The sequence below is a fragment of the Dermacentor variabilis genome, chromosome 1 (assembly GCF_050947875.1).
Source record: "Dermacentor variabilis isolate Ectoservices chromosome 1, ASM5094787v1, whole genome shotgun sequence".
Classification (NCBI taxonomy): domain Eukaryota; kingdom Metazoa; phylum Arthropoda; class Arachnida; order Ixodida; family Ixodidae; genus Dermacentor; species Dermacentor variabilis.
The window spans coordinates 127,367,860-127,393,861 of record NC_134568.1 but is presented as its reverse complement, the minus strand read 5'-3'; the positions used below and the strand labels follow the sequence as shown (position 1 = coordinate 127,393,861).

The window sequence follows — 26,002 nt, the reverse complement described above, 5'->3', positions numbered from 1 at the left end:
ATACAGGGTGGCCAGTTTCTCTAGAACAATCTGACCACCATCCTTCAACAAATCTGCTGTTACCTGATCCTCCCCAGCTGCCTTCCTCCTTTGCACAGCTCCTAAGGCTTTCTTTACTTCTTCTGGCGTTACCTGTGGGATTTCGAATTCCTCTAGGCTATTCTCTCTTCCACTATCGTCGTGGGTGCCACTGGTACTGTATAAATCTCTATAGAACTCCTCAGCCACTTGAACTATCTCATCCATATTAGTAACGATATTGCCGGCTTTGTCTCTTAACGCACACATCCGATTCTTGCCTATTCCTAGTTTCTTCTTCACTGTTTTTAGGCTTCCTCCGTTCCTGAGAGCCTGTTCAATTCTATCCATATTATAGTTCCTGATGTCTGCTGTCTTACGCTTGTTGATTAACTTAGAAAGTTCTGCCAGTTCTATTCTAGCTGTAGGGTTAGAGGCTTTCATACATTGGCGTTTCTTGATCAGATCTTTCGTCTCTTGCGATAGCTTACTGGTTTCCTGTCTAACGGAGTTACCACCGACTTCTATTGCGCACTCTTTAATGGTTCCCATGAGATAGTCGTTCATTGCTTCAACACTAAGGTCCTCTTCCTGAGTTAAAGCCGAATACCTGTTCTGTAGCTTGATCCGGAATTCCTCTAGTTTCCCTCTTACCGCTAACTCATTGATTGGCTTCTTGTGTACCAGTTTCTTCCGTTCCCTCCTCAAGTCTAGGCTAATTCGAGTTCTTACCATCCTATGGTCACTGCAGCGTACCTTGCCGAGCACGTCTACATCTTGTATGATGCCAGGGTTCGCGCAGAGTATGAAGTCTATTTCATTTCTAGTCTCACCATTCGGGCTCCTCCATGTCCACTTTCGACTAACCCGCTTGCGGAAAAAGGTGTTCATTATCCGCATATTATTCTGTTCTGCAAACTCTACTAATAATTCTCCTCTGCTATTCCTAGAACCTATGCCATATTCCCCCACTGACTTGTCTCCAGCCTGCTTCTTGCCTACCCTGGCATTGAAGTCGCCCATCAGTATAGTGTATTTTGTTTTGACTTTACCCATCGCCGATTCCACGTCTTCATAAAAGCTTTCGACTTCCTGGTCATCATGACTGCATGTAGGGGCATAGACTTGTACCACCTTCAATTTGTACCTCTTATTAAGTTTCACAACAAGACCTGCCACCCTCTCGTTAATGCTATAGAATTCCTGTATGTTACCAGCTATTTCCTTATTAATCAGGAATCAGACTCCTAGTTCTCGTCTCTCCGCTAAGCCCCGGTAACACAGTACATGCCCGCTTTTTAGCACTGTATATGCTTCTTTTGTCCTCCTAACCTCACTGAGCCCTATTATATCCCATTTACTACCCTCTAATTCCTCCAATAACACTGCTAGACTCGCCTCACTAGATAGCATTCTAACGTTAAACGTTGCCAGGTTCAGATTCCAATGGCGGCCTGTCCGGTGCCTAAAGATAGTTGGTGCCTAAAGATGTTGGTGCCTAAAGATAGTTTTCGGGAACTTATTAACCGGTAAAAAAAAAAGCGTAACTGTATTGGGTCATTTTTTGTTCTTTATCACCAACGTTGGCACTGGGAAATCGTGAGAAATGGGATCATATCAATGAGGCCCTACTGTATTTAACCTTTATAGCTTAATCTCTATAGAATGCTACATATTTTGAACCTCAATATAACGAAGTGTGTTTATACATGATTTCAATATAAAGAAATTTCACTGCCGTTGCAACTGAACACGGTGGCAGTGAATGGAAAGCGCCTTAGACACAAATGGAATTACATGCGGCTACTTGCGAATGCACCTCTCAAATCGCTTGTTGTATGACAGAGCAGCTGCAGAAGTGTAGCAGCAAAACCCTCTCGCCATCACATTCTGTATAAAGTTCAAGTGGTATTCGCTATTCCACATTGTCGCTTGCCACCCACGGCGGTGGCTTAGTGGCTGTGGTGTTGCTCTGTTAAGAATGAGGTCACGGGATGAAATCCCGGCTGCTAGGCCTCAATTTGATGGGGTGAAATGCAAGAACACTCATGTACCATGCATTGGGAGCACGTTAAAGATCCCCTAGTGGTCAAAATAAGTTCAGTCTCCCACTAAGGCGTGCCTCATAATCAAATCTTGGTTTAGCACGTAAAACCCCAGAATTCAAATTATTGCTTGCCACCTAGTGGCTGCACTGAGAACCAGCTGATCCAGGTTCAGGCTTGAAGCTAGACAGGTTCTCCTATTCCAAAAATTTGCCTTGTAGTTCTCAAATCATCGTGGTTTTGCTGTGCACAAGCCTGAAAAAGGAAAAAGATTAGTTGAGTATTTTGCTGTGTACCATGCATTTATGCATGTTATTGTGGTGGAAAGACAGCAATGTATCATTTCATAGTTTCCTGAAAGAAGCAGACGATGTGCATTGGAGAGCGACATCGATAAGAAACTTGCTCATTGGAAAAATTGACTGACACTATGCTGGTTTGTTTGAAACACTTCACTCGGGACGACTTCTTTCTTCCCGGCGAGTAGACCATTGCTTTCTTTTCATGCGGGCATTTCAAATTGTGGTGTGTACTTTCGTTTAGGTAGGCGCTTTAATAAATTAGTGATGTACGCTTAATTTTTTTTGTTTTTTATTTAGTTTTCTGTCCGATGCCTTGTGTTACTAATGCTTTAAAGAGCAGGAGTATTCTCTCTAATACAGTGAATCCTCGATATAGGGAACTTAATATATTAATGAAATTCTCGATATAAGAAAATGTTTACCTTTCTTGTAGCAAGGCTGGCTTCTCTTCGACCGCTAGTGTGAAGATACTGTTAACATATCTTTTGCACTTAGTAGCTGCGCAACGCACTCAATTTTCTTCTATCGCACTTCTTTGGTTTCCTTTCTCCCTCTTCCCCTTGTCTTGTTTCAACTTCTATCTGCAGGCCATCATAGGATTGCTTCATCTTTCATCATTAACTCTAAAATTTAACAAAATAATATTTTTATATGTTAGCATTCTTGGGATACTCCACGCACTTTTAGGGGGCTTTTTTAGGGGTTTGTGTCTAACCATTTTCCTGCCTACCTGGGTCACTTCGTAAGTCAGTGGTCGAATGTGTAGTGAGTCTGGCTGCTGTGCTGAGGTAAAAATGTTCGAAACCAACCATCAAACCAAGTTGGCTAACTGAGTACGTGGCAGTGTGTACATGCGTGTTGCTCTTCAATGAACCTCTTTCATGGTGACATGGGTCACGGTAGATGCAGGACTGAGTAGGTACCACTGTTTGAAGACTCTTTGATGCCAACTTAGAGTACTAGGTATGTGCCATTCAGCCTGATCTGGTTTCCAAAAACCTCTTTGATGCCAACGTGGGTCACTGGGCAGGGGCCAGTAGGTATGTGCCATTCTTGAATAAACGCCTTCGATGCCAACTTGGGTAACTGGGTATGTGCCACTGGGAATATGCTGCTCTGCAATGACGAAAACAATCCCTTAAATTTGTTCGAGGCTGAACGGAATCAAACCCACGTCACAAGGGCTTACTAGATGCTGGACCACGGACCACCATGGACCGGGCTGCGGACCGGTCATGTGGGGTCGACCATGCTTGGCCCTGCCCATGACAGCATCCACATGACGGGCCTGAAGAGCAGACGACAGCATGGCCCGGGAGGGGTACTCTTGACCCCACAGCTCCGTGAACTCGTTGCAGCACACTGCTTCCGAGATTAACGTGACGGATGCTGCGATGGGGGGGGGGGGGGGGGGGGACATCTCCTTGCAAATGTTAATCCGCAGTTCTTTTTTCGGACACCTCAAGAAGTCGTCCCGGCTGCCTTCCCACAAAGTAGGAAATTGTTGGACCAAGGCCAAAAAGTAAGATGTGCCATCATCCGACCACGATGTCATGGTCGCAGCAACACGTGAAAGACCAACTTGTCACCCACGCTGCAGCTATTGCGCATGGTGGTGCTGCCGATTTGGCTGCCAAAAATGACCAGCGTTGTACTGTTGCCAGACCTGGTGACTGCAAATGCTATAAAAGTCCGTAGGCTGCAGCCAGAAAAAATGTGCTCGTGTTTCTCACCTGCAGCGGCCTGCGGACCTGGCACGGGCCTGACAGACCGGAAGTAAATGTGACGTGTTGCCTGATCTGTGGGCCAAAACAGGTCCGTGGTCTGTCATCTGGATGCACCTTTAAGGATGGCAACCTGATGCATTAGCAGGCTGCACTACAAATGCACTGGATATGTGACGTTTTTCAATGAATGCCCTTCATGCCAACGCCTTAGCAAGCTGTACCATGAATGCACTGGGTATGTGCCATTGAGTCTGTAGCAAGCGAGGGAACACTTCTCGCCATTCGCAGGCAACGGTGTGCCACGCTTTTTGTCCTGGAGGCCATGCATGGATTTTTCGGCAGTACCACCGAATGGCACAGCATGTCCAGAGAGAAGTGCGAGAGGAGCATGGTTATCACAGGCTTCGTTGCACTGGTGCTAGATGGCATTGAGTGTTCTTAGGGAAGAGCAAAAGAGGAATCCTGTAGTACCCGCATCATACATAACTCATTCTTACGGGGGCAGTACGTTGTTGCATTGATTCAATGCTGAATGCATTAACGTGGACAGTCATCGTGCGATGGGTTCTGCCGCCGTTTATTTCTAATTCAAGATTGCTTTTTCTGATTGTCTAATCAGTAAAAAAATTTTGCAGCCCCTTTTATCTAAGAAACATCCATTGGTGATGGTAGTTATTTGCATAAATAGTTGAATTTCAATATAACGATGTGAATTGCCAATTTTACAGACTTTATTATATCGACGTTTAACTGTACTTTTGTCCGCAGGCACGGTAGCAGTGAATGCTAGCTAGCTTGGACGGTCTGAAGTAGATCGTGACACATGTTATACTGCAAGGCAGCATATTGTTTTGATGACATGCTTTAGTTTTGCGGTGTAAGCAGATGCTGTTTTCTCATTCAGAGCAGCAAATTGTCAGTGTACAGTACATTCTCGTGAGAAATTTAGGAGCAACTGCAGACAGCGCTCGTTCCAGCTTTAGAGCATTTGACCTGTGCCGAGCGTCACTAGTTCACTTTCTGACACAGTGCCTCCAGCAAAATTTCGTTACAGCGGGTTCATTTCCCGTCATGCATTTATACTCATACAAATGACTTTGCTCAAAATAAACCATCACTAAATTTCGGAAACCTGTTGGAAGAAACTCAACTTCGGCTGATTGGTTGTTTCACTGGGGTTTGAAATATCCTATAGGTGGCAGCTGTTGGATCGATTCCACAACTTTCGCATGCGAAGGTTGTGGGATCGTTCCCCACCTGCGGCTCTGGTCTCGAGCCTGGGCCCTACTTTGAACACTGCGTACTGCGAACACAAGGTGCTAGTCATCAAACGCAGACAACCTTATCGCACAGATCAGCGAACGAAATAGAAAGGTGCATCCAGACTCACAAACGAAACTCTCACTTGCGTTTATCTCGAGAGACACTGACTAGGAAACTTTAGTTTTGAGCCGCATTCTATCAGTGCACACTATGCATATTTAGCTTCCGAAAGGATGACAGAGGTTACTGCCTATATGTTACGGCACAACCAAGAGGGGTGCCAGTCAGAAGACGATTTGATGTGTGTAGGTGGAATCGGTCTTCACAGCCATCTTGTTTATGCATCGTTGTCTCTCTTGTAAATATTGTAAATACATCATTATATGTGACTTCTGCAACATAACAAATTGGCGAGAGAACCCATGAGAAACAACTGAGCTCCGCAGTGGTTGTCACCTCGGACTAGACAACATGACAGACGAAGCAGGACTTGACATGACGCAGCCCACACCAACGCCTACAACCCCGACAGTTCTGGCTCAGCCGCTGGATGATCCAGGAAAGTTCTGCGACACTGACCACCTCGACGTGGAAGACTGGATCGCCATGTATGAGAAAGTAAGTGCCCACAACAAATTAGATCCGACGATTATGTTGGGTAACTTGGTCTTCTACCTACAAAGCACGGCGTAGGTGTGGTATGACAACCATTAGGAAGAGCATAATAACTGGGACACGTGCAAACAGAAGCCGAGCGACTGGTTTGGCTGTCCCGCCGAGCAGAAGAGCACTGCTAAGGAAGAACTAGCGACTTGCACCCAGACGTCCACAGAATCGTCTCTTACATCCACGAGGTGCTGTCCAGACGGGTGCTGGCTCTGTGCCGTAAGGCCGACAGTGATATGGCTGAGTCAAAGTTGGGCAGGTACTGAAGGAGATCGCTGACAATGCTTACAACCTGCTCACGTTGAAAAATTGTGACATAGTACAGGACATCATAAGAGTGTCAACGCTTTGAGCAGGCGAAGAGTCGCTGCATTGCAACGCCATTCGCATGTCTGCCGAACACAGCTGCGACATCCTCTTGCGATGACAAGCTAGGAGTGCAGCGACCACCATCATCAGATGACCTGATGCGGATAGTGCCTTGAGAACTTGAAGCCATGGCTCCTGCAGCTCTTTCCCACTACAGCCAGCCGAACAACTTGCCTACAGCATCATTTGTGCAGGCAATAGTCTGCGGAGAACTAGCTAATCTTGGAGTTCATTCTGTATGTGCGTTGCCGCTTCACAGCTGTGTTATGCTCCAGGTCCATCAGCTGGTCTGGGGTATCCTGCACGTTACTGAAATCCAGCCGAGTGGCAAACTGCAGACGATTGGCCAATCTGTTCTGCTTGCTGGCGTATTGGTCATGTTGCTCGCCATTGTAACAACCGTACTAACTCCTCCCCTCTGCGACCGCCATTCGCCAGTTATTATCACCCCTAACAGAGCGACCGTTGTTACCAGTGTCCATTGGCACCCCAACAGGCAAACAATGACACTCGTTATCCTTCGAACAGTCCCTTGTCATTGCGACATGACGAGTCCTGTTTGCCACCAGCTCATCGACTATTGTCCCTATTGCCACAGGCTCGTGGGATGCCATGTGGTATACTCCAACACGAGTTGCAGTGCGGAGTTGCCTATGAAGGTAGAAAACAGGCATGTTACCTGTAACAGCGAAGCAACGGTGCGCGCAAGTGCTTGCACTTTTCGGGGAGCCCCCCTGTGCATGAACGCTTGCCTTCAACCTCCGGCTCGCTGGAAAGGCTTTGTCTCAAGAAAAAAAAAATCTGATCTGGCTCGTCAAACAAGGCACACTTTTGCAACTATTTCAACTATCCAACTATATTTCCACGGTTTTGTTGCTGAAATACTTGATACTGATAAAAATATGGTGATGGGCAGCAAGGACCCTTTCAGGGAAAAAGCACTCATGGGTTATCTGAACAGGATGGCGACTTGACTTGTGCCATATTTCCACACGAGCAAAGCAGTAACACGATCAAGTGCTCACTAAGGGGGTGAAGTGGGAGGCAGGTAAGCATGTCTCCACCTCTAGCCCGCCCCCCTGGGGCGTCTGCATTGGCAGGCGTTTGGTGTGTTGCGACACCACATACCTGAGCACACTAGGGTTGGCCCTTCCCGAATTTAACTGTGCATGGCTTAGCCGTGTCCAGGGAAAAGGGGATCCTGGTGGTTGAGCCGATGCCCAGTGTTTGGACCTCTAGGGCCCCTCGACGGAGGCAACACACCCCTTTGGCCTCGACTTCATGTAGACTGCACCCCCGGACTGACCCACCCTGGGGAAATTGGTAGTTGCCTTTTCCTGTCTCTGTCTCCCTCCGACCTTAGTATTTCTCTCTCACTTTCCATCTCTCCTGTCTCCTCTTCACTTGGTTGTACTTCTAATTTTCCAGGCAGCAAGGGTTGACCTTGTGTAGTTTATCCAACCTTAAGTCTATTAGGTTATAGTAGCTATGTATAGTTGGCGTCTGTGGTTCCTTTGGGTCTCGTAGTGTCCCCTTGTTGGGCTCGGTGGTGGGTGGCCAAATTAAGCAACTGTTTATAGATTTATCGTCCTTCCCTAGTCTTCCCTATCACTCTTACCAAAAGAGGGTGCACCGATGAAATGCTCCACATTTTTGGTCAACACAAAGAAACCTTCCCACGATTTCACGTCGTGCGTGGTGAAAACCCTGACAAGACCAAGAATGATTTCTCCCTTCACTGTATCCAAATGTCTAACTGATGCACTAGGTCCCAGCTACAAGGTAACGAAAATGTCCAGCGACGACCTCCTCCTTGAGGTTCGCAATCAGAACCAGCATAGAAAACTTCCAAGTCACGTAACACTCGGTGATGTACAAATCAGTCACCCCACACCGATCGACGAACAGCTCTAAAGGTGTAATTTCTGATGGAGACCTCTTCAATTTGACCGAAGAAGAGATCCTAGAGGGCTGGAAAAAACAATGTAACAAGTGCAATGAATCAAGATCAAACGAGACATTGAAATTCCCACAGAGCATCTAATCCTCATATTTGGCTCCAGTACTCACCCAGAGACCCTCGAAACAGGATATACGAGAATCCGACTAAGACCATATATTCCAAACCTGCGTAGATGTTTCAAATGCCAAAGATTCGGCCATGGCTTGCAAAGCTGCCGAGGCCAACTGACATGCGCGAAATGTACCGATCATGAACACACTTCTGATAACTGTACTGGCACCCTGCACTGTACAAACTGCGATGGTGACTATGGAGCATATTCTCGATCCTGCCCTACATGGAAAAAAGAAAACGATGTCATCACACTAAAAGTAAAGGAAAACATATCTCCAAGAAGCACGGAAGCGTGTCGCTTTTCTTCATACCGCACGGTATGCTACTGCGGCGCGTAAGGAGACAACGCCGCAGCAGACTCCGGCATCTGCCCAGTCCACAAAGAGTGTGGCCGTGGCCGTGCCACCAGTCCCTCCGGTGGCAACAGTCAGCGCCTCTTCGCTGTTTCTGAAGGAGGGCCCATTGACCTCTGGGTTGGTGGCCTCCAAGGCCTACCTTGAAAGCACCCCACTCCTCGGGTCCAGCGACTCCGAGCGGCGTGAATCTCGGGAGCGGCGTGAATCTCGCGACCGCTCCAAGAAAGAAAAAACCCGGATCATAGGGCCTGGAAAGGCTTTGTAAGCCAACAGCAGAAAACACAAACAATATGGATACAAAAATAATACACTGGAATGTGAGAGGTCTTATCCACAACCTCGATGACATTAAAGAACTCTTACACAAATACAGTGCAAAGTGCTGTGTATTCAGGAGACACACCTTAAATCTACACAAATTTTCTGAGGCAATATGCCATTCTCTATAGAGACAGAGAAGACGCTGTCGTGTCCTCTGGTGGTGTATCTATAGTAGTCGACAGAGGCCTGTTCGCAATTTCATCTCCGAACTTCCCTTGAGAAAGTTGCTATTCAAACAGTGATGTTCAATAAACTAGTGACCATCACGTCTATATACATCCCCTGAGTTACTAGGTCTCTAGAGCAACATTTCCGAACTTCATTGATGAGCTTCCTCACCCTTACATAGTCGTCGTAGATCTAAACGAGCATAAAACACTGTGGGGCGACTCTCGCTGTGATGCGAGAGGACAGCTAATAGAAAACTTCTTACTCTCCTCAAGTGCACTCTCCTCAAGTGCATGCTTGCTTAACAAGAAGGAACCAACATTTTACAGTCCTGTACACGAAACATTTTCCTCCATTGACTTAAGCATAGCATCCAGTACAATTTTGCCGTATCTGAAGTGGGAAGTGATTAACAACCCTTATGGAAGTGACCATTTTCCTGTTCTTTCAAACCTTAGAAAATGGGCAGAATACACAGGTTCCTCAATGGAAAGTCGATTCAGCCAACTGGACGCGGTTTCGTGAACTGACACATCTGCCCTGGGATGATGTCCATGCACTTAGTATAGACGATGCAGTAGCATACTCAAAAGCATTTGTAATTGATGCTGCATCACTATGCATTCCCCAAACAAACGGGTTGCCTTCTAAATGACGTATTCCATGGTGGATTGACGAGTGTGAGGAATAGCGGAAGAAGTAAAACAGGGCTTGGAATCTCCTACATAACCCCCCGACCTAACTTAAGGCAGTTAAGTCACAAGGCAGAAGAACATGCCACTGCACTAAACGAAAAAGTTGGGAAAAATATGTGAGTAGCATCACTCATAGACAAACGAAAAACCTGGAACAGGGTGGACAAAATAAAAGGCTGCGAAACTTATCCTATACCTTTAAATACACAAGTAGACGCTCTTTAGGACCAGGCAGATTGTCTAGGAAAACATTTCGAGCACATTTCCAGTACATCCCATTACACAGATACATTTCTGAAATACCAGCGACAAGCAGAGTGACTGCCTCTGGGTCTGAAAGGCACATACAGTGAAGTAAAAAACTGCCCATTTACTATAGCTGAGTTCCAGGCCTCGCTGAACTGCTGTAACAAGTCTGCTCCAGAAAGTAACAGAATACTATATGAAATGATCAAACACTTACACCCTGAAACTCGCAGAACAATACTGTCACTCTTTAACTCCATGTTCTCTGCCAGTTACATTCTGTCTGCCTGTAAAGAAGCAATTGTAACTCCTATTCTCAAAGAGGGCAAGGACCCTTCCTCACCTGGTAGTTATAGGCCTATCGCTCTGACAAGTTGTCTATGCAAGCTGTTTGAGAAAATGATTAACTGGCACCTCATCCACTTTCTTGAAAGCAACAAAATACTCCGTCCCTTACAGTGCGGTTTTAGGGAAGGTAGATCCGCAATAGATCACCTTGTCCGCATTGAGACAAATATCCGTGATGTGTTTGTGCACAAACAGTTTTTCTTGTCCGTATATTTAGATATGGAGAAGGCATACAACACAACTTGGCGCTTTGGAATCCTCCGTGATCTGTCTGAAATGGGAGTCTGAGGCAACTTACTGAGTATTATTCAGAGCTACCTTTCCCATCGCATCTTTCTGTGTTCGTAACGCTCTGCCTTGTTCTTTTACGCAAGAGGCTGGTGTTCCGCAAGGTGGTGTGCTGAGCTGGACTTTTTATTGTCAAAATGAACTCGCTCCACACTGTCGTACCATGTACTATGTTTTATTCTGTATATGTGGGTGACGTCCAGATAGGTTGGAAATCATGTAATCTAAGTATTTGCGAGAGACAAGTACAGCTTGGCTTAAACAAGTGGGCAGACGAGAATGGTTTTAAACTAAACCCTCAGAAAAGTGCATGTGTCCTGTTCTCTAACAAGAGAGGTATACAGTCAAACCCGTTTATATCAAATTAATCTGTACATCTAACGATTTCTGAACACCGTATAGCTACGGTGAGTATAATATAATAGCAAAAATTACGCTTACATCAAACAAAAATGGCAGCGACTCCCGATATATCGCACGTCAACCGGCGCAAAAGTGCCCCCAGAAGTTGGCTTTACCTCGCGGTGGTGGGGAAACCCAGCGGCGCGGCTCCATCCAATCGCTCTTCCTACTGTGACCGCGCTGCGTCGGGCGAGTGTCGACACCCCCTTGCAAAAAAAAAAAAGATTCTGGCCCGCCCGCAGTGCTTGGTCAGACAGCCTATCGGAGGCTCTTGTGCCCTCGTCGTGCAAGATGGCGGAAGTGCGAGTTGTTTCGATGCTTTTCTGGTTAATTGTGTTTGCACCTTGTGGGCCTTATACTGCAGTGTTGCCGTGATGAAGTGGCAGAATTTGCCTTTCGCCGTAAAGCTCGAAATGATAAATCGGGTCGAACGTGGTGAGAAGTTAGATGTCCCCGCAGCGTGCAAGATTCCGAGGAGCATTCTCAGCATGATCTTGAAGAATAACGGGGCGATTAGTGCTAAAGCAGACAAACTCGCGACCTGGTGCTTGTGGCGCCCGATGCATACACACGGCCGTGTACCAGGTCCTGAATATTTGCCTGCGGGTGTTAAAAAAAAGATTTTGCCCTCACCGCTGCACTGTTCCTGCTCATATCTTGCAGAACGATCGCATTTCAGCGTCGATTTCGTTAAGTATAACACTTGGCACAGTTAATTGCCTGGTTTCTAAAAAAAAGTGCAAATTTGCCTGCGCTTATGGGTATGCGAGCTGTTGCTGCGATGGCGCAAGCATAAACTTGTGTCGCCACCTGTCATCTGCGGAAAGTGTTTCAGGGAGGGCAGTCGCCTTATTTTAGGAGGGGGCAACACACGACAGCCCTCCTTGAAACGCTGCTTTCTGCAGATGATGACAGGTGGCGACATGAGTCTCTGCCAGGGCCAGGTTTTCAGACGACATTTTTCCCATAGACGAAAACGGTTTCTCATTTTCTTCTTGGAAACGAGGCAATTAACTGTGCCAAGTGTTATACTAAACGAAGTCGACGCCAAAATTCAACCATTCTGCAAAATTTGAGGAAGAACAGTGCAGCGGTGAGCGCAAAATCTTTTTTTGAACGTGCGCAGCCGAGTATCCAGGACCCTGTACAAGTGGTTCATCCGAAATTGCTTCAGATGTACCGGCTTCCGTGGGCCTGGGGATGACTGTAAATTCTGATGAGTGCAACGAAGCCGTTGCCGGTGTTGTCAAAGTTTGGAGCGAGCTGTCAGAATTTCCGGAAGCCATTGATGAATCAACGGTTGATGAGTTTGTGAGTACAGATGGTGTCGTGATCACAGGAGAGCCCAAAAATGAAGGCTACATTGCCGACATCGTACCGAGCACAAGTGAAAGTGGGCACAATGAGGAAAGCAACGACGGTCCTTTGCCTACATCCTCCGAGGTGATCGGTGCGCTCGCACTAGTCTTGGTGCATCTGCGCGAATGTGGAAGGTTGCGGCCTCAGCTGCTCAGGCTCTTGAGACAATGCGGAGGAAATATGCATGCGTCGCAGGCAGTGAAATTGCCCAAGCAGAAAAAAATACTGGACTATTTCATGCGAACTAAGCTAGTTTCATCAATAAAGTGGTTTTATAAATGGTATGTGCGTTTATGACGTCTAATTCTTTAGCAAGCTTATATCGAATTGTGCTCTATATCGAACTGATAGGTGTTTTTTGTGAGTTCGATATAGCCGGGTTCGACTGTAATATATCTCGATGGAGAATGACTATCTGTAAAACGTGGTCATACATATTTAGGTTTAGACTCCAAGTACACTTTTGTTCCTTACCTGAAGTACCTTAAAGCAAAATGGCTCAAAACTATTAACCTACTGAAGTTCCTGTCATGCACATCCTGGGGAAGCAACAGCATATGCCTTATAAAGTTGTGCAAAAGTCTAATATTGACATGCCTAGACTACAGAGCAATAGTCTAATTATGCTGGACGTAGTGCTCTGAAAATGCTAGATTCTATCCACCACTTAGGCATCCACCTTGCTACAGGCACTTTCAGGACTTGTCCTGCACAAAGCCTGTACGTTGAATCTAACGAATCGTCTATATACTACGAAAGGACATATTTAAGCTTTTTGTATGCCTTAAAGATAAAATCGGCTGTGGATCATCCATGTCGTTAAATTATTCACGACTTGTCCATGGCAAGGCTGCTCCGTAACCGCCCAGCCATTTGGCCTCCTCTGTCCCTCCGGTTGGACGCACTCTCAGAAAAAAAACAGGGGTCCCTCTTTTAGAGAATGTCCTAATGGCTCCAACTCGACTTCCACCGCCTTGGGAGTGGCAGACTATTCAGTGTGGCATCTTAGAAATATCGAGACGAGCACCTGAGGCACATATATATTCCAATTTTCTTTAACTTTAGGAGAAGTATTCCTGTGCTGAATTTTACACAGATGCTTCAAAGTCTCCTGCTGGTGTTGCTTATACAGCTCTCGGATTCTCATTTTCAACCTCTGGGGCACTAAATTCACACACCAGTATCGTTACAGCGGAAGCATTATACTCTCAAGGCTAACAAATTTCGCTGAGGCTCTTGTCTTTACAGACTCAGTAAGTGTCGTGAGTCTACGAAAACACAAGAACTCCATTTTTGATGAACTGTACAGGTTATTGTGCTCTTCATATATGTGCGACCAAGCGATTGTGTTATGCTGGGCACCTGGCCCTCAAAGGTATACGTAAAAGGCAACGTAGCTGCTGATGAAAATGCTACGTCAGTGAGTTTTAGTGACACAGATGGAAATATCCCCATCCCTTCCGCAGACCTAAAGTCTTTTCTACACCTTAAACTGAGGAACCATTGGCAAACAGAGTGGGATACCTGAGCATCGAATAAGCTTCACATCATAAAACTAAAACTAGAACTCTATAACTGCAAAAACGGCACGATCTAAGTACTTCTTTGCCGATTAAGAAGAGGACACACTTAAGGTACTCATTCTTGCCTCTTGACTGGGGGGGGATCCTCAGACTTGTAGTAAGTATTGCAATATTCTCACCGTCCTCCATATTCTTATTCAATGTCCTGCAATAGAAGCAGAGAGGAAAAGGTATTTCCCTTCTGCATATTGCGAAAATATACCTCTTCACCTTGCACCTTAGCAATGAACTGCTTTTTAACCTGAAATTAGTTTTTAGCTGAAAGAAACATTGAAAATCATTTGGCCAGGTAATTTTTAGCACAAGAATAACAGTGCTTGTACTCAAGGGCTCTCTTGAAGCTCTAGTGTCGCTGTTATGTTTTGTTGCATCATGTTTTTAATGGAACCCAATTGCCATAACCCACATCACCAACTAATCAGTGTCATTATTTTAGTACCTATATGTTTTACGTCATTTACAGCGCGTTCTTTTTAGGCCACTTTATTGCCATGTCACATCTACCATGAGGAATTTAAATTCATCAGTATACCATGTGCCATGGCACTCTTTGGCCATAACTGGCCCTCGCGCCATAAAACACCACACATCATGATCACCTCTAGCCCGACCATGGCTGCACGTGGTTGTCAGTGTTACTAAGCACATATATGACCTGCACGCCCTATCTTGGAGGTGCAAAGGTTGGCATGCCGAGATAGCAGTGGCTTCGTGTGCACTCTCTTCCTGTGCGTTTCGTGCTGCAGGACCCATGATCTCGAGTTTTGTAGGTGCATTGAAGCGGGGGCGATGAGTTTTGTAGGTGCATTACTGAGGGCGATGCTATCAGCCATAAGGGTGGAAAGGATGTGAATACTTCGCTTCGTATTGCCAATGGGAAGATATTGTTGATATGACATGAAACCTAATCTTTAGTGGGTGTCTGTCAAACTCAACAAGATAAGATGCTTTCTCCAAGGGCTCTATAATTCATAAAATTGGAGGGCTCTTTTCATTCAAGAAAAATTCATTTGAAACTGTACCAATCTTACCTACTTTGTTACGTACTTTGTTGCGGCCGCATTTTGATGGGGCGAGGTTTAACTGTATTATCTTGCGTATATGAGCTGGCTAAAATACTTTATTGTGATGCTGTGGAGTCTCGATTGAAATTTAAGGCTACATTTATATTATTCAGTTGCACTGAAACATTAAATAGCTGTCTGCCTTCTGTAACCTTGTGAATAATATGCCACATGTCACATTGAATTATTGTAAAGCTTTGTTAGCTTGAAAACATTATTTTTTTCAGTGCTTCATTGTGATGTGAATACGCTTGCTCACTCTTGTGGCACTCTATAGGCTGTCCTTGGTCCAGCTGGCAGTGTGGGACAATGTGTATGTCTTGGATATGCTGAAGTTGTCTGAGACGTTGACAGAGGCACAGTGGGCCCAGCTGTACACAGGCGTGTTGTCATCGAATGAAATACTGAAGCTAGGTAGGCTTTTAAAAACATCTCATCAGATGTGAACACGTATAGTGCCTTTGCTTTCTAATGGTTTCTAAAGCTCCTCAACCTTTGTCTTTAGGTTTTGGCATTGCTGAAGATCTGAAGTTGCTGTCTGAGACCATCAAGTGCCCAGAATCAAAGGTTCACAATGTTGTGGACTTGTGCAGCTTTGTGGAAAAGGTGAGGGTGCCCAACTTTCAGATAATGCAATACGCAATATTTTTGTACAACCAGTGGCTTCATAGAGGGAAGGGGGAGAGTGTTGCTCTGGGTGCTCAGGAGGGAGCGGGGTGCAGCTGGGCAGTGAAATGGAATGGTAAGGGAGGGAAGGGGGGAGGGTAGAAAGTGTAAAGAGCTGCTCGTCAAAGAAGCAAAAAGGTGCCGGGCAGTGCCTTTTGCTGAGTGGAACAGTGCACTATGCGCAGACTAGAGAAAAAAAAAAAGAAATTTGCAGGAGGGTGCCCTTAGCAAAATTTCATCACTTAGGGGGCTTTAGAATGTGGAGTTAGAATTAAATTTCTATTATAGACGTCGCCTCTGAGAAGTAAGTACTATATCATGTTGCATATACACCGGCATAGCACTTGTAACTGCTGTGAAAATACTTCCCATCGTGGCCAACTGTGCTAGTGGATCGTGCCGATAGTAACTCCACATCACTCTTCGCCAGCGATAGTGGGTAGTAACTCCATGATGAAGCAAGCCATGAGGATAAAATTGTGCTTCATTGCTTGAAATCGGAGGGTGGGGTTTCAAGGCGGGCCACCGCCCCAGGTGCCACTGACACTAGTGACGCCACTGTGTACCATCACTGTGCTGGACGGTAAACAATGCTATATGCTTCATAAAACTGTCCTCATTTATGCTTGTTGGTTATAAAAAAAAATTCTTGTTTTTTTTTTCTTAGAACACACTGAAATATATCATACTTCTGTTCATTTGACCTAATGCAGGGATGGAAGTGCTATGCCATCTTGTGCCAAATCATTGAGCTGCACCAACCAGTGCCAAAACACTAATTTCGAATGAAGTTGCCAAATTTAGCGGGATGTGCTTGTGCACTGGCAACCACACAGGCCACAGGCATGAGCTGGGTAGTGCTTAGCCTTGCAATCCAAGCCTAAGCAATCTATTTCAGTGTCGGCGTGTCTCGAGTGTGGGCGTGTTTGGTGGCATAATTGTAACTAGGCCACAGGAAAATGAAAACCTGTCTTATGCTATAAAATGCATTATGAATGTATTATAAAAGTTTTGTGCATTTGTGTATATGCAGGCCAGCTAAAGATTATTTGAATTGCCACTTATACCATGGGGCGGTCGGGAAGGAAAGCCACGCTGAATGAATAAAGGTTGTACAGTCTGCTCAGTATATTAGCTTATCAGTTTCGTTATACATCTTTGTACTTGATATTGTGCCATATTGGTGCATCTGCATTGACTAATGGGCGAATGCTGTCCGTGTGACGCTCTAAATCAATTTTGCACGTGCACCACGTTTGCCTACTGGGATGATAGTGCGGCACGCCGACAAATGACCTGCTTGCTTTCATGAAACTTCTTAGTCACAAATATCCAATGCAACTGCAATCATCGCCCAAATTTGCACTCGGGCTACGCTATTTGCTGCCCAGCTACACCTTACAGTCATGCTCTTGCCGTCGCAGAATGAAAGCCAAGGATATAATGTTTCATATTCAGTCAACCTTAGCGGCCAAATTGTGGTCGTAATGAAACGTTCAGTGAAACAATGCTCACGATGCGACTTGCGCAGATTGAGTCCAAAAATGTTAATAAACCATTGTTCAGCGCACAAAGTATCAGTTGCCGTTTTCACTGGCTTTATGGCGCCTTTGGCGGAAACGCGAATAAGCCCGTATAATGGAGCTTACTTAAAATATTGGTCAACGACATAGACTGGAAAGCATGTGAACATTTTTCATCCCTTTGGTGTTTTCAGAAACATCTTAGAGCTTTTTCTCGGCAAGTGATGTGAAATACTAGCAAACGCACAAGAACCAGTATGTCACTTTACACTTATTCTGCGATATTCTAAAATCATGGGGTTTTATGTGGCAAAACCATTATTTACTTATGAGGCACGCTTTAGTGGGGGACACCATATTAATTTTGACCACCTGGGGTCAAAATTTCTCCTTTCGCCCCCATCGAAATGTGACTGCCATGGCTGGGATTTGATCCCGCGACCTTGTGCTTAGCAGCAAAACACCATAGGCACAAAGCATCCATGGCAGGTATTCTGCGGTATTCTACCATCTTGACTGAAGGTCGCCGAGAATTAAAGATGACCAGAGAGCACTACGCAAACGGCGTTCCCTGTACCTTGATGGATGTTGTTCATGGTGGCCACTGTGAATATTCCTTGTTGACTGTGCACAAATTTACAAATTCCTTGTTCACTGTGCACAAATTTACAAATTCGCTGAATTTGTAGATTTACCTAATCGATGAGATGTCAATGAAAAAGTTGTGTATGACGTTGACAAATAGCCGATAACAGCACTTTAAACAACTTAGGATTTGTGAAATTTAATGAGGAAGCAAGCCCGTCAAATAAATAAAAATGAATGAAGGAAAAAAAAAAACACTGACCGTGACAATGCTTCTGCAAACCAGAGATTGCATCAATCTTTACACAAACTTCGTCAGACAGTGGCACTGGGAACGAGTGGCTGCGCTTTTTCTTCGCCGCATCAGCAGTTTTTGGCGCGCATCTTCGGTTCCTATTACATGTGAAGTAGCACGATCTTGTAACGGTTCGCTGTATGAACAGTTGTAAGACTGTGACCCAGGTTTGCACTTTTATAATATACGCAATGCACTGATGACGTTTACGTCCGAGAACACTTATATTACTGGTGTAGGGACACATCATGTGGATAAAAAAAAAAATTCGCAGGCTTTTTCTTTTCTTTTTTTTGGAAAAGACCACACAAGACAGGTTGATGTATACAGTCTTTACTTGCATAATGAATGTGCTCATGTAATAACACATTCCCCTCTTTTCCAATCAAGAAGTGTGTTTTTTTCTTGTTCTCGCATAACGATCGCACCCTGAACTTGCTGCCATGAAGTAGGAGACGCATGGTACCATTCGGCATCTGATATGGTGTCCGGCGGGTGCCATTGTGTCTGACACTATGTCAGACACCGAATTGTATCATGTCTGCTACTTTTATTGCGATAGCAATTATATGAACGCTCCATGTGCATTTTTGTTGTCGTCGTCGCCGCCGCCGCCGCCGCACACCGCATGGTGTAGGTGTGAGTGAAGGTGTGCGAGGGAAGCCTTATCGCGGCTCAATTTCACGCGCCATCTTTCGTTGCGCTAAAGCCCCCCCGAGGGGCACCCTGGCAACTGCGTATTGCACAACCATGCCCAAGGGGCGCTACCGATCACGGCTCGATCTCCTGCGTACAAGGGAGGAAAGTGGGAAGGAAACGGGCAGTCTTCCAGTGTTACGGAATGCGCGCCGCCATTCCATTCTAATTCCATTCCAGGGAATTAAAACTTATCGCATTTCTGTTCCTTTCAATTCCTTGGAAGGAAAAAAAGCGCATTCCCACTCCGGGAATGGCCAGGCAGTTCAATTTCATTCCTGTAATTCCTCAACGTTGGAAAGGAATCTTGGTAGTTTAGTTACCGATGAATGTGTGATAAAACTGATGTCATCAGACGCGTTAATTGTAAAAATAAGCAAAACATGTTACAGAGGTCGAGGGATAGTAGCTTGGTGACATATCTTGTGCAGTACAACCACCCTACTAATTCCCACAGGGGCAGTTCTCCCGCTACCTATAGTATTTGCACAGTCAGCATGTTTTAATGGCTTGTGATGTTTTAATATTGTTTAAGCTTAAATGTATTAATGTTAAAATGACGAGATAGTGTCTTTTTGCTTAAGTGTCCTCTAGATTTTTAAATGCTGCAATAAAGGTTGTAAGCAGTGCAAGGTGTAAAAGTAAGCTTTATTTTGGTGTTCTTCATCGAAATGTTGCAACAAAATGTTATGAGCTAAATTGGCGCTTTGCCATTTAGTTTTCAAAACCAGAAGTGTAAATGATGGCTGCTTCAACAGTTCTAAAAATAAAAATGTGGGATGAAACAATTGCCTTCTATCTAACTATGTATTGCGCTTCACAAAGATGAGCTGCTTGAAAGAGGTGCTTGACAGCCGATTTCGTTTCACTGTCATTTTCAGGGATGCCGTAGAAAACAAGCATTCCATGTCAGCTGACGTCGCATTCACAGTGAAAACTGCCCTTGTGAGGTGGGAAAGCAAGGGAGAGCGGCTAGCTTTCACTTTCCAATAAGTCAGGGGCTTAACCATGTCTGCGCAAGTTCCCTCTGTAAAGAGAAATTTCCCCTGCAATGGATTTTCATTTTGCCTGATGTTTTTAAACATCAGTCTGCTTGGCTGTGCTTCAGAGTCTGCATTCGCGACAGTGCTGGCCCTGTCCTGCCCTAACAAAAGAGGCCCCCTCCGCAGCGCAGCAGAACGCATCTGCTCGGCTATTGCAGCTGAACACCAAAAAAACGCTGTAGGTCTAGGAGGGCACCCATAAAAAAAAAACTGTCCACGTGCTTGTGAACTGCTTCTCCAGCCTATGCTGTAGGCCCCAGACCCGCCGTGGTTGCTCAGTGGCTATGGTGTTGGGCTGCTGAGCACGAGGTCGCGGGATCGAATCCCGGCCACGGCGGCCCCATTTCGATGGGGGCGAAATGCGAAAACACCCGTGTGCTTAGATTTAGGTGCACGTTAAAGAACCCCAGGTGGTCAAAATTTCCGGAGTCCTCCACTACGGCTAGCCTCATAATCAGAAAGTGGTTTTGGCACGTAAAACCCCAAAACATTATGCTGTAGGCCTTTAGCTGCCTCATTGCTTAAGATTTCTGCAAAGGAAACTTCGATATTTCGCAATGCGGGAAGCAAAAGGCCAGCTTTCTCGTGCCTTTTCTGCAGCAACTCCGTGGCTTCTTCTATAGGGAAGAGACGCTCACAGTCAAGTATGTCGCCAGTCTCAGTTCATAATTGGACAGATTAGCCTGCTAGATGACTCGAAAAAGTGGTAACAAGCATTCTCATCATTCACAGCTGTGAGTTCCACCTCGTCGCATTGTGAGATTCTGAATGCAGACCGGCCACCTCCAACACATCTTCCATGTCGGCGGCACTCTTGCGTATAGATGCAATGATGGCGCCGCATTTTTGTATGACTTCCTTGTCATTTGAGCCCTAAAATAAAGTGAAGACAACAATTGGTGAATACAGTCGAACCAGACTATATCGAACCCGTTTACATCGAATTATTCTATATATCGAACAATTTCTGGTCACGGTATAGTTACAATGAGTATGTATTGCAAAAATTACGCTTACATGGAACAAAAATAGCAGCGACTCCCGATATATCGAACGTCAAGCGGCGGAAAAGTGCCCCCAAAAGTTGGCTTTCCCTCGCGGTAACGGGGAAACCCGGCGGCGCGGCTCCTTCCAACCGCTCTCCCTACCGTGACCGCGCTGTTCGGTCTGCTCGAGCCATAGAGTTTCCTACAAAAATTGTAAGTACGAAACTCTATGGCTCGGACGAGCTGTCGACACCCCCCTGCAAAAAATGATCCTGGCCCGCCCGCAGCGCTTGCTCAGACAGCCAATCAGAGGCTCTTGTGCTCTTGTCGTGCAAGATGGCGAAAGTGTGGGTTGTGTCGCTGCTTTTCTGGTTCATTGTGTTCGCGCCTTGTGGGCCTTCTCCCGCAGTGTTGCCGTGATGAAGTGGCAGAATTCACCTTTTGTCATGAAGCTCGAAGTCATAAATTGGGTCGAACGTGATGAGAAGTCGGATGTCCCCGCAGCGTGCAAGATTCCGAGGAGCACTCTTGGCATGATTAGGGCTAAAGCGGCCAAACTTGTGATCCGGTGCCCGTGGTGCCCGACGCGTTCGCACGGCAGTGTACAAGTGGTTCTTCATAAGTGCTGGTTTCCGCGCGCACGGTGATGACTGTAAATTCTGATGAATTTCGACGAAGCCGTTGCCGGTGTTTGAAGCAAGCTGTTAGAATTTCCGGAAGCTGTTGACGAACCAACGGTGGACGAGTTTGTGAGTGCAGATAATTGTGTCGCTACCACGGGAGAGCCTGAAAACGAAGACTACATCGCTGACATTGTACCGAGCACAAATGAAAGTGGGCACAATGAGGAAAGCAACGATGGTCCTTTGCTCACATCCTCCAAAGCGATTGGTGCACTCGCACTAATCTGGTGCTTCTGCGCGAATCCGGAAGGTTGCGGCCTCAGCTGCTCAGACTCATTTTGACAATGTGGGGAAGTGCGTGCGTCGCAGGCAGCGAAATTGCCCAAGCAGAAGAAAATGCAGGACTAATTTATGGAAAACTAAGCCAGTTTCGTCAATAAAGTGATTTTATAAATGGTATGTGCTTTTATGACATCCAATTATTTAGCAGGATTATATCGAATTATGCTCTGTATCGAAATGATAGACACAGCCATTTTCTCTAGCCCTACGGTAAATTGAGTGCACATTAATGCATAGGCTGCACCTTCCTGTTAGGCCTCTATACAGTCATGCACATATACACTGACATTGACCACAAACTCGGCTACATTAAACCATTGTCTGGCACTCTTTGGCCTTCCCTGGCCCTTGCACCATAAAGCCCCATTAATCATCATGCACCTTCCTGTTCTTTAGTGCATGTAGTGCCATGGCTACGGCACTACTGGTATTATCTTAATGAAATGGGCTTCGTAATTGAAATAAACATACTAGCAGCAGACTTCCGCCTTGCAGACTGGTCTTATATGCCAGGAAACTATTTACGGGCAGAGCGATTTGTAGTAGGAGTGATGGACGTACGCAGGATTTCATTTTCTCAACCTGGCGGGGGGGGGGGGGGGGGAGGGTTGTAATCCAAAAAAGAAAGAGGGAGGTCATGAAAGGAGAAAAAGCAAGGAGCACAAAATACAATGAGACAAAAATATCTCGAACAAGGAATCAACCAGATCCAAATCTTTAAAATGTAACTTCGGGACATTGTGGGCGTTCCTTACGTGATGTGCAAGTTTTGTTCTTGTTTGTCTTTAGAGGTATTTCAGAACGGGTGATTGATGTGGTGAGAGTAGACCTTGAAGTAGTGTAAGCTTGGTGCCTGGCCTGCAGCATAAAAATGATCCACAGCCACTATTTGATGGGAAGCAGAGTTTGTGACCTCGACCATGGCATCAAATGCACCACGAATCCCCAAGATTAACAAGTTAGCGAAGCAGGCTTGAACATTCGGCTAAACATGAGCAGGGGGTAGTTGCATAATAAAGCTTTAAAGCACCGAAACTGTAATAAGCACAGTTGTCTGCCCTTACTTTTCAAACTGCAATTATTATATTCATACATTATTTGTCCATGCATTCATGGCAAATTATTTAACAAAGCTCGGCCCAAACAGTCGTCTATGAAAATAGTAATAAATGAACGTGTCAATGCACATAAGCTGAAACCAATATGTTATTTAATCGTGTATACCTGCCGAATGGTGTCTTTTATGGGAAGCTGCAGGGTGTGGGCGGCGTAGCCAAATCAAAATTGATCGAACTGATGGAACTCGCTTAAAAGCTCCTTGGTTAAGCGTTCCGGGCAGTCGTCGAAATTGGCATCATCACCGTCCTCTTCTCCCACCTAGTGAATGCAAATGCCTGTATCATTGATGAAGTGTTATCTGTCACCATGCGGAGGACCTGGAAAATTAAACAAACACAGTTAACGGAGGCGAAATTGTACGAAAATACATTTCACCTTGTTCACTGCAGCAGTGCTGCATCATACTCGGAACAAGTCCAAGCAGCTATATGGCTCCTTGACAGGCGAGTGAAACTGAGGAGGTACGTGTGAGCCATGAAGTTGCTGTCCACAAATGTTGCTTCGACAGCCAAAAAGCCCTCCATAGACCGTGACGTCCACACGTTGTTAGATATGGAGCTGTTTCCTGCGCCTACTTCGAGTTCCCCCAGACCACATCGAATCGCAGCACAACTAATTGAGAAGTGCAGAAACACGGAAAGCACATTCCAGAGGAGCGCTCGAGCCAACAAGTTGAAGGCCACAAGTTCACGTGCAAACAAGTTCGTGCGCCGCCGGTAGCTATTCACTGCTTGACTCTTCCAGAAAGCGAGGGGATAGCCCGGCACTGTTGGGAGTAGGTGGGCCCTCGGACAATGTAGCCCAAGCGTCCCCCTTCTTCGCCTTTGAAGAAGGCATTTGCCACCACAGCGGGGCCGTACCGCCGGGAGTAGGTGAGCCCTCGGACAATGGAGCCCAAGCGTCCCCCTTCTCCGCCTTTGAAGAGCGCATTGCAAGTCTGCAAGGCAAGACCGCAGAGAGCCGCCGGGTGTGACACTGCGACACGGGCGCCAACCATTGGCCGAAAATGGCGTCATCTGAGCGGACTCTCCCATTGGCCGAACATGACGCGACTTCCAGTCCTCGAAGGGTTTAAAAGAAGCATTCCAGAGAGACCAGAGCATTCCCTTGATTGACCTCTCTCGAACTTCTTGCCGCGGGCCGCAGCGTCCGAGTTGCTGCCGGCCCGTAATAACTGTAGGACTGTTACTTGACTCTCACCTCTCTGTATATAATGTAAAATAAACCTCCCAAGTTTTTCATCGCAAAGTCCGTCCTCAACCCCTACAACTGGTTGGCAGCGGTGAGATCGCCTCCGAATACAACAGCTGGTGGCAGCGCTACGGATCAACCTTCGTCGAGAGAGATCCTATGGAACCGGGAAGAGCGAAGAAGAGAGAGCCTTCGTCGAAAGAGATCCGAAGAAACTGGGAGTAGCGAAGAAGAGCGAGCCTTCGACCCAGGGAGTCCGGAGGAACCGGGAACAGCGGACAAATGAACCGGATGGCAGGGTGCTGCAACCGTAAGTGAGCGCGTGGTTTTTTTCCTTTTGATTCGCCAGACTCAAATGTTGTGTGTTCATTTTGATAGTTCTGGGAATCGGGAGTTTGATGCATTGTGTATTTGCACAAATTAATTAAGGAAAACAGTTCTAACCACCAGTCGGGGCAGCTGCCATGGATCTTAGAAGGTTGAAGAGGTTAGACTTGTTGTTGGTGTGCGACGACTTGGGAGTTGAGGCGGACGAACGGATGAAAACACCAGCTATCATAAAGGCGATTAACGATAGTGGCAATGATGGCAAAAGCATTGAGCTTGCTTGGGAGGTGATACAGGAGCCACGGGAGCGTGAGCGTCGTGAACGTGTGCGTGAGCGTCGTGAACGTGAGAGTGAGCGTAAGCGTCAAGAACGCGAGAATGAACGGAAGCATGAGCTTCAAGAACTTACTCTTAGGTGTGAGCGTCACGAACGTGAGAATGAACGCGAACGTGAGAATCAGCAACGTAAGCGTGAGCGTGAGCAAAAGTATGAGAGAGAGAAGGCAGCACTGATCAAAGAGATACAGTATTGTGATCAGTTAATGGCACAGAGACAACGGCTGTCTGAGAATTCTGTAGGTAGTACAGAGCGAAACAATGAGGCAGCATCGAGCGGATTTTCGCCAAAATCCGACGAGAAGAGTAGTGCCTGTGAGATTGGCTGCATATTCATAAGTGAAGGGAAAAGGCTAGCTGCTAACGATGCCTTAGTGGCAACAGAGGCCGTTAAAGGCCGCAAGGAGAGCGACGTGTGCCAACAGATGACTGTAGAGACAGCTAGGCCAGCTGCGAACAAATTGGCACAGTTACCGCGCGTGTGCGTCGCTTGTAATGTTAGCGAGGTTGCTAGCGAAGAAAAGGGTACTGCTGACCCGACAGACGCGAGCACCCATGTAGAGCCAGATCTGCGTGCAGAAGTGAAGTGCGAACTGGACGATGCAGTTGAGAGTAGTTCTCGGGATGGCGAGCTCCGTAGTTCACGAGAGAACAACTGCATTGTTCAGGGATCGGTGGGGCTCTCCGCCAGTCTAGATAGCCTAGATAGGGATGATTCCGTTGTTAATCATTCGGACTGTGTGCGTGAGACAGCGATCAATACCGACGGGCTGTGTGTCGATGCACAGCGTGAGCTGGGCAGTGCAGTAGAGGGCAGTTTGCAAGAGTGCGAGTTGCATAACTCGAGTAAAGCCTGCTGCATTGTGCCAGAGTCGGTTGAGCTGTCCGCCAGTCGAGGCAAAGTGAGAGTAGATTTAAATGTAAATCACTCAGACTGTACGGGTAAGAGACCGATCCGGGCCGACGAAATGTG

At 46.2% G+C, this 26,002-nt stretch overlaps 1 protein-coding gene across 4 annotated transcripts in view; it reads left to right on the top strand.

Moving 5' to 3' along the window:
• Nbr (exonuclease mut-7 homolog) overlaps positions 1-26,002 on the top strand; it is a 131,036-nt gene that overhangs the window by 35,939 nt on the left and 69,095 nt on the right. For all 4 annotated transcript variants that reach the window (XM_075694602.1, XM_075694593.1, XM_075694599.1 and 1 more), the window contains exons 12-13: positions 15,575-15,711; positions 15,803-15,903. In XM_075694602.1, coding sequence (XP_075550717.1) covers positions 15,575-15,711; positions 15,803-15,903 — 238 coding nt within the window. The remainder of the gene's footprint in view (positions 1-15,574; positions 15,712-15,802; positions 15,904-26,002) is intronic.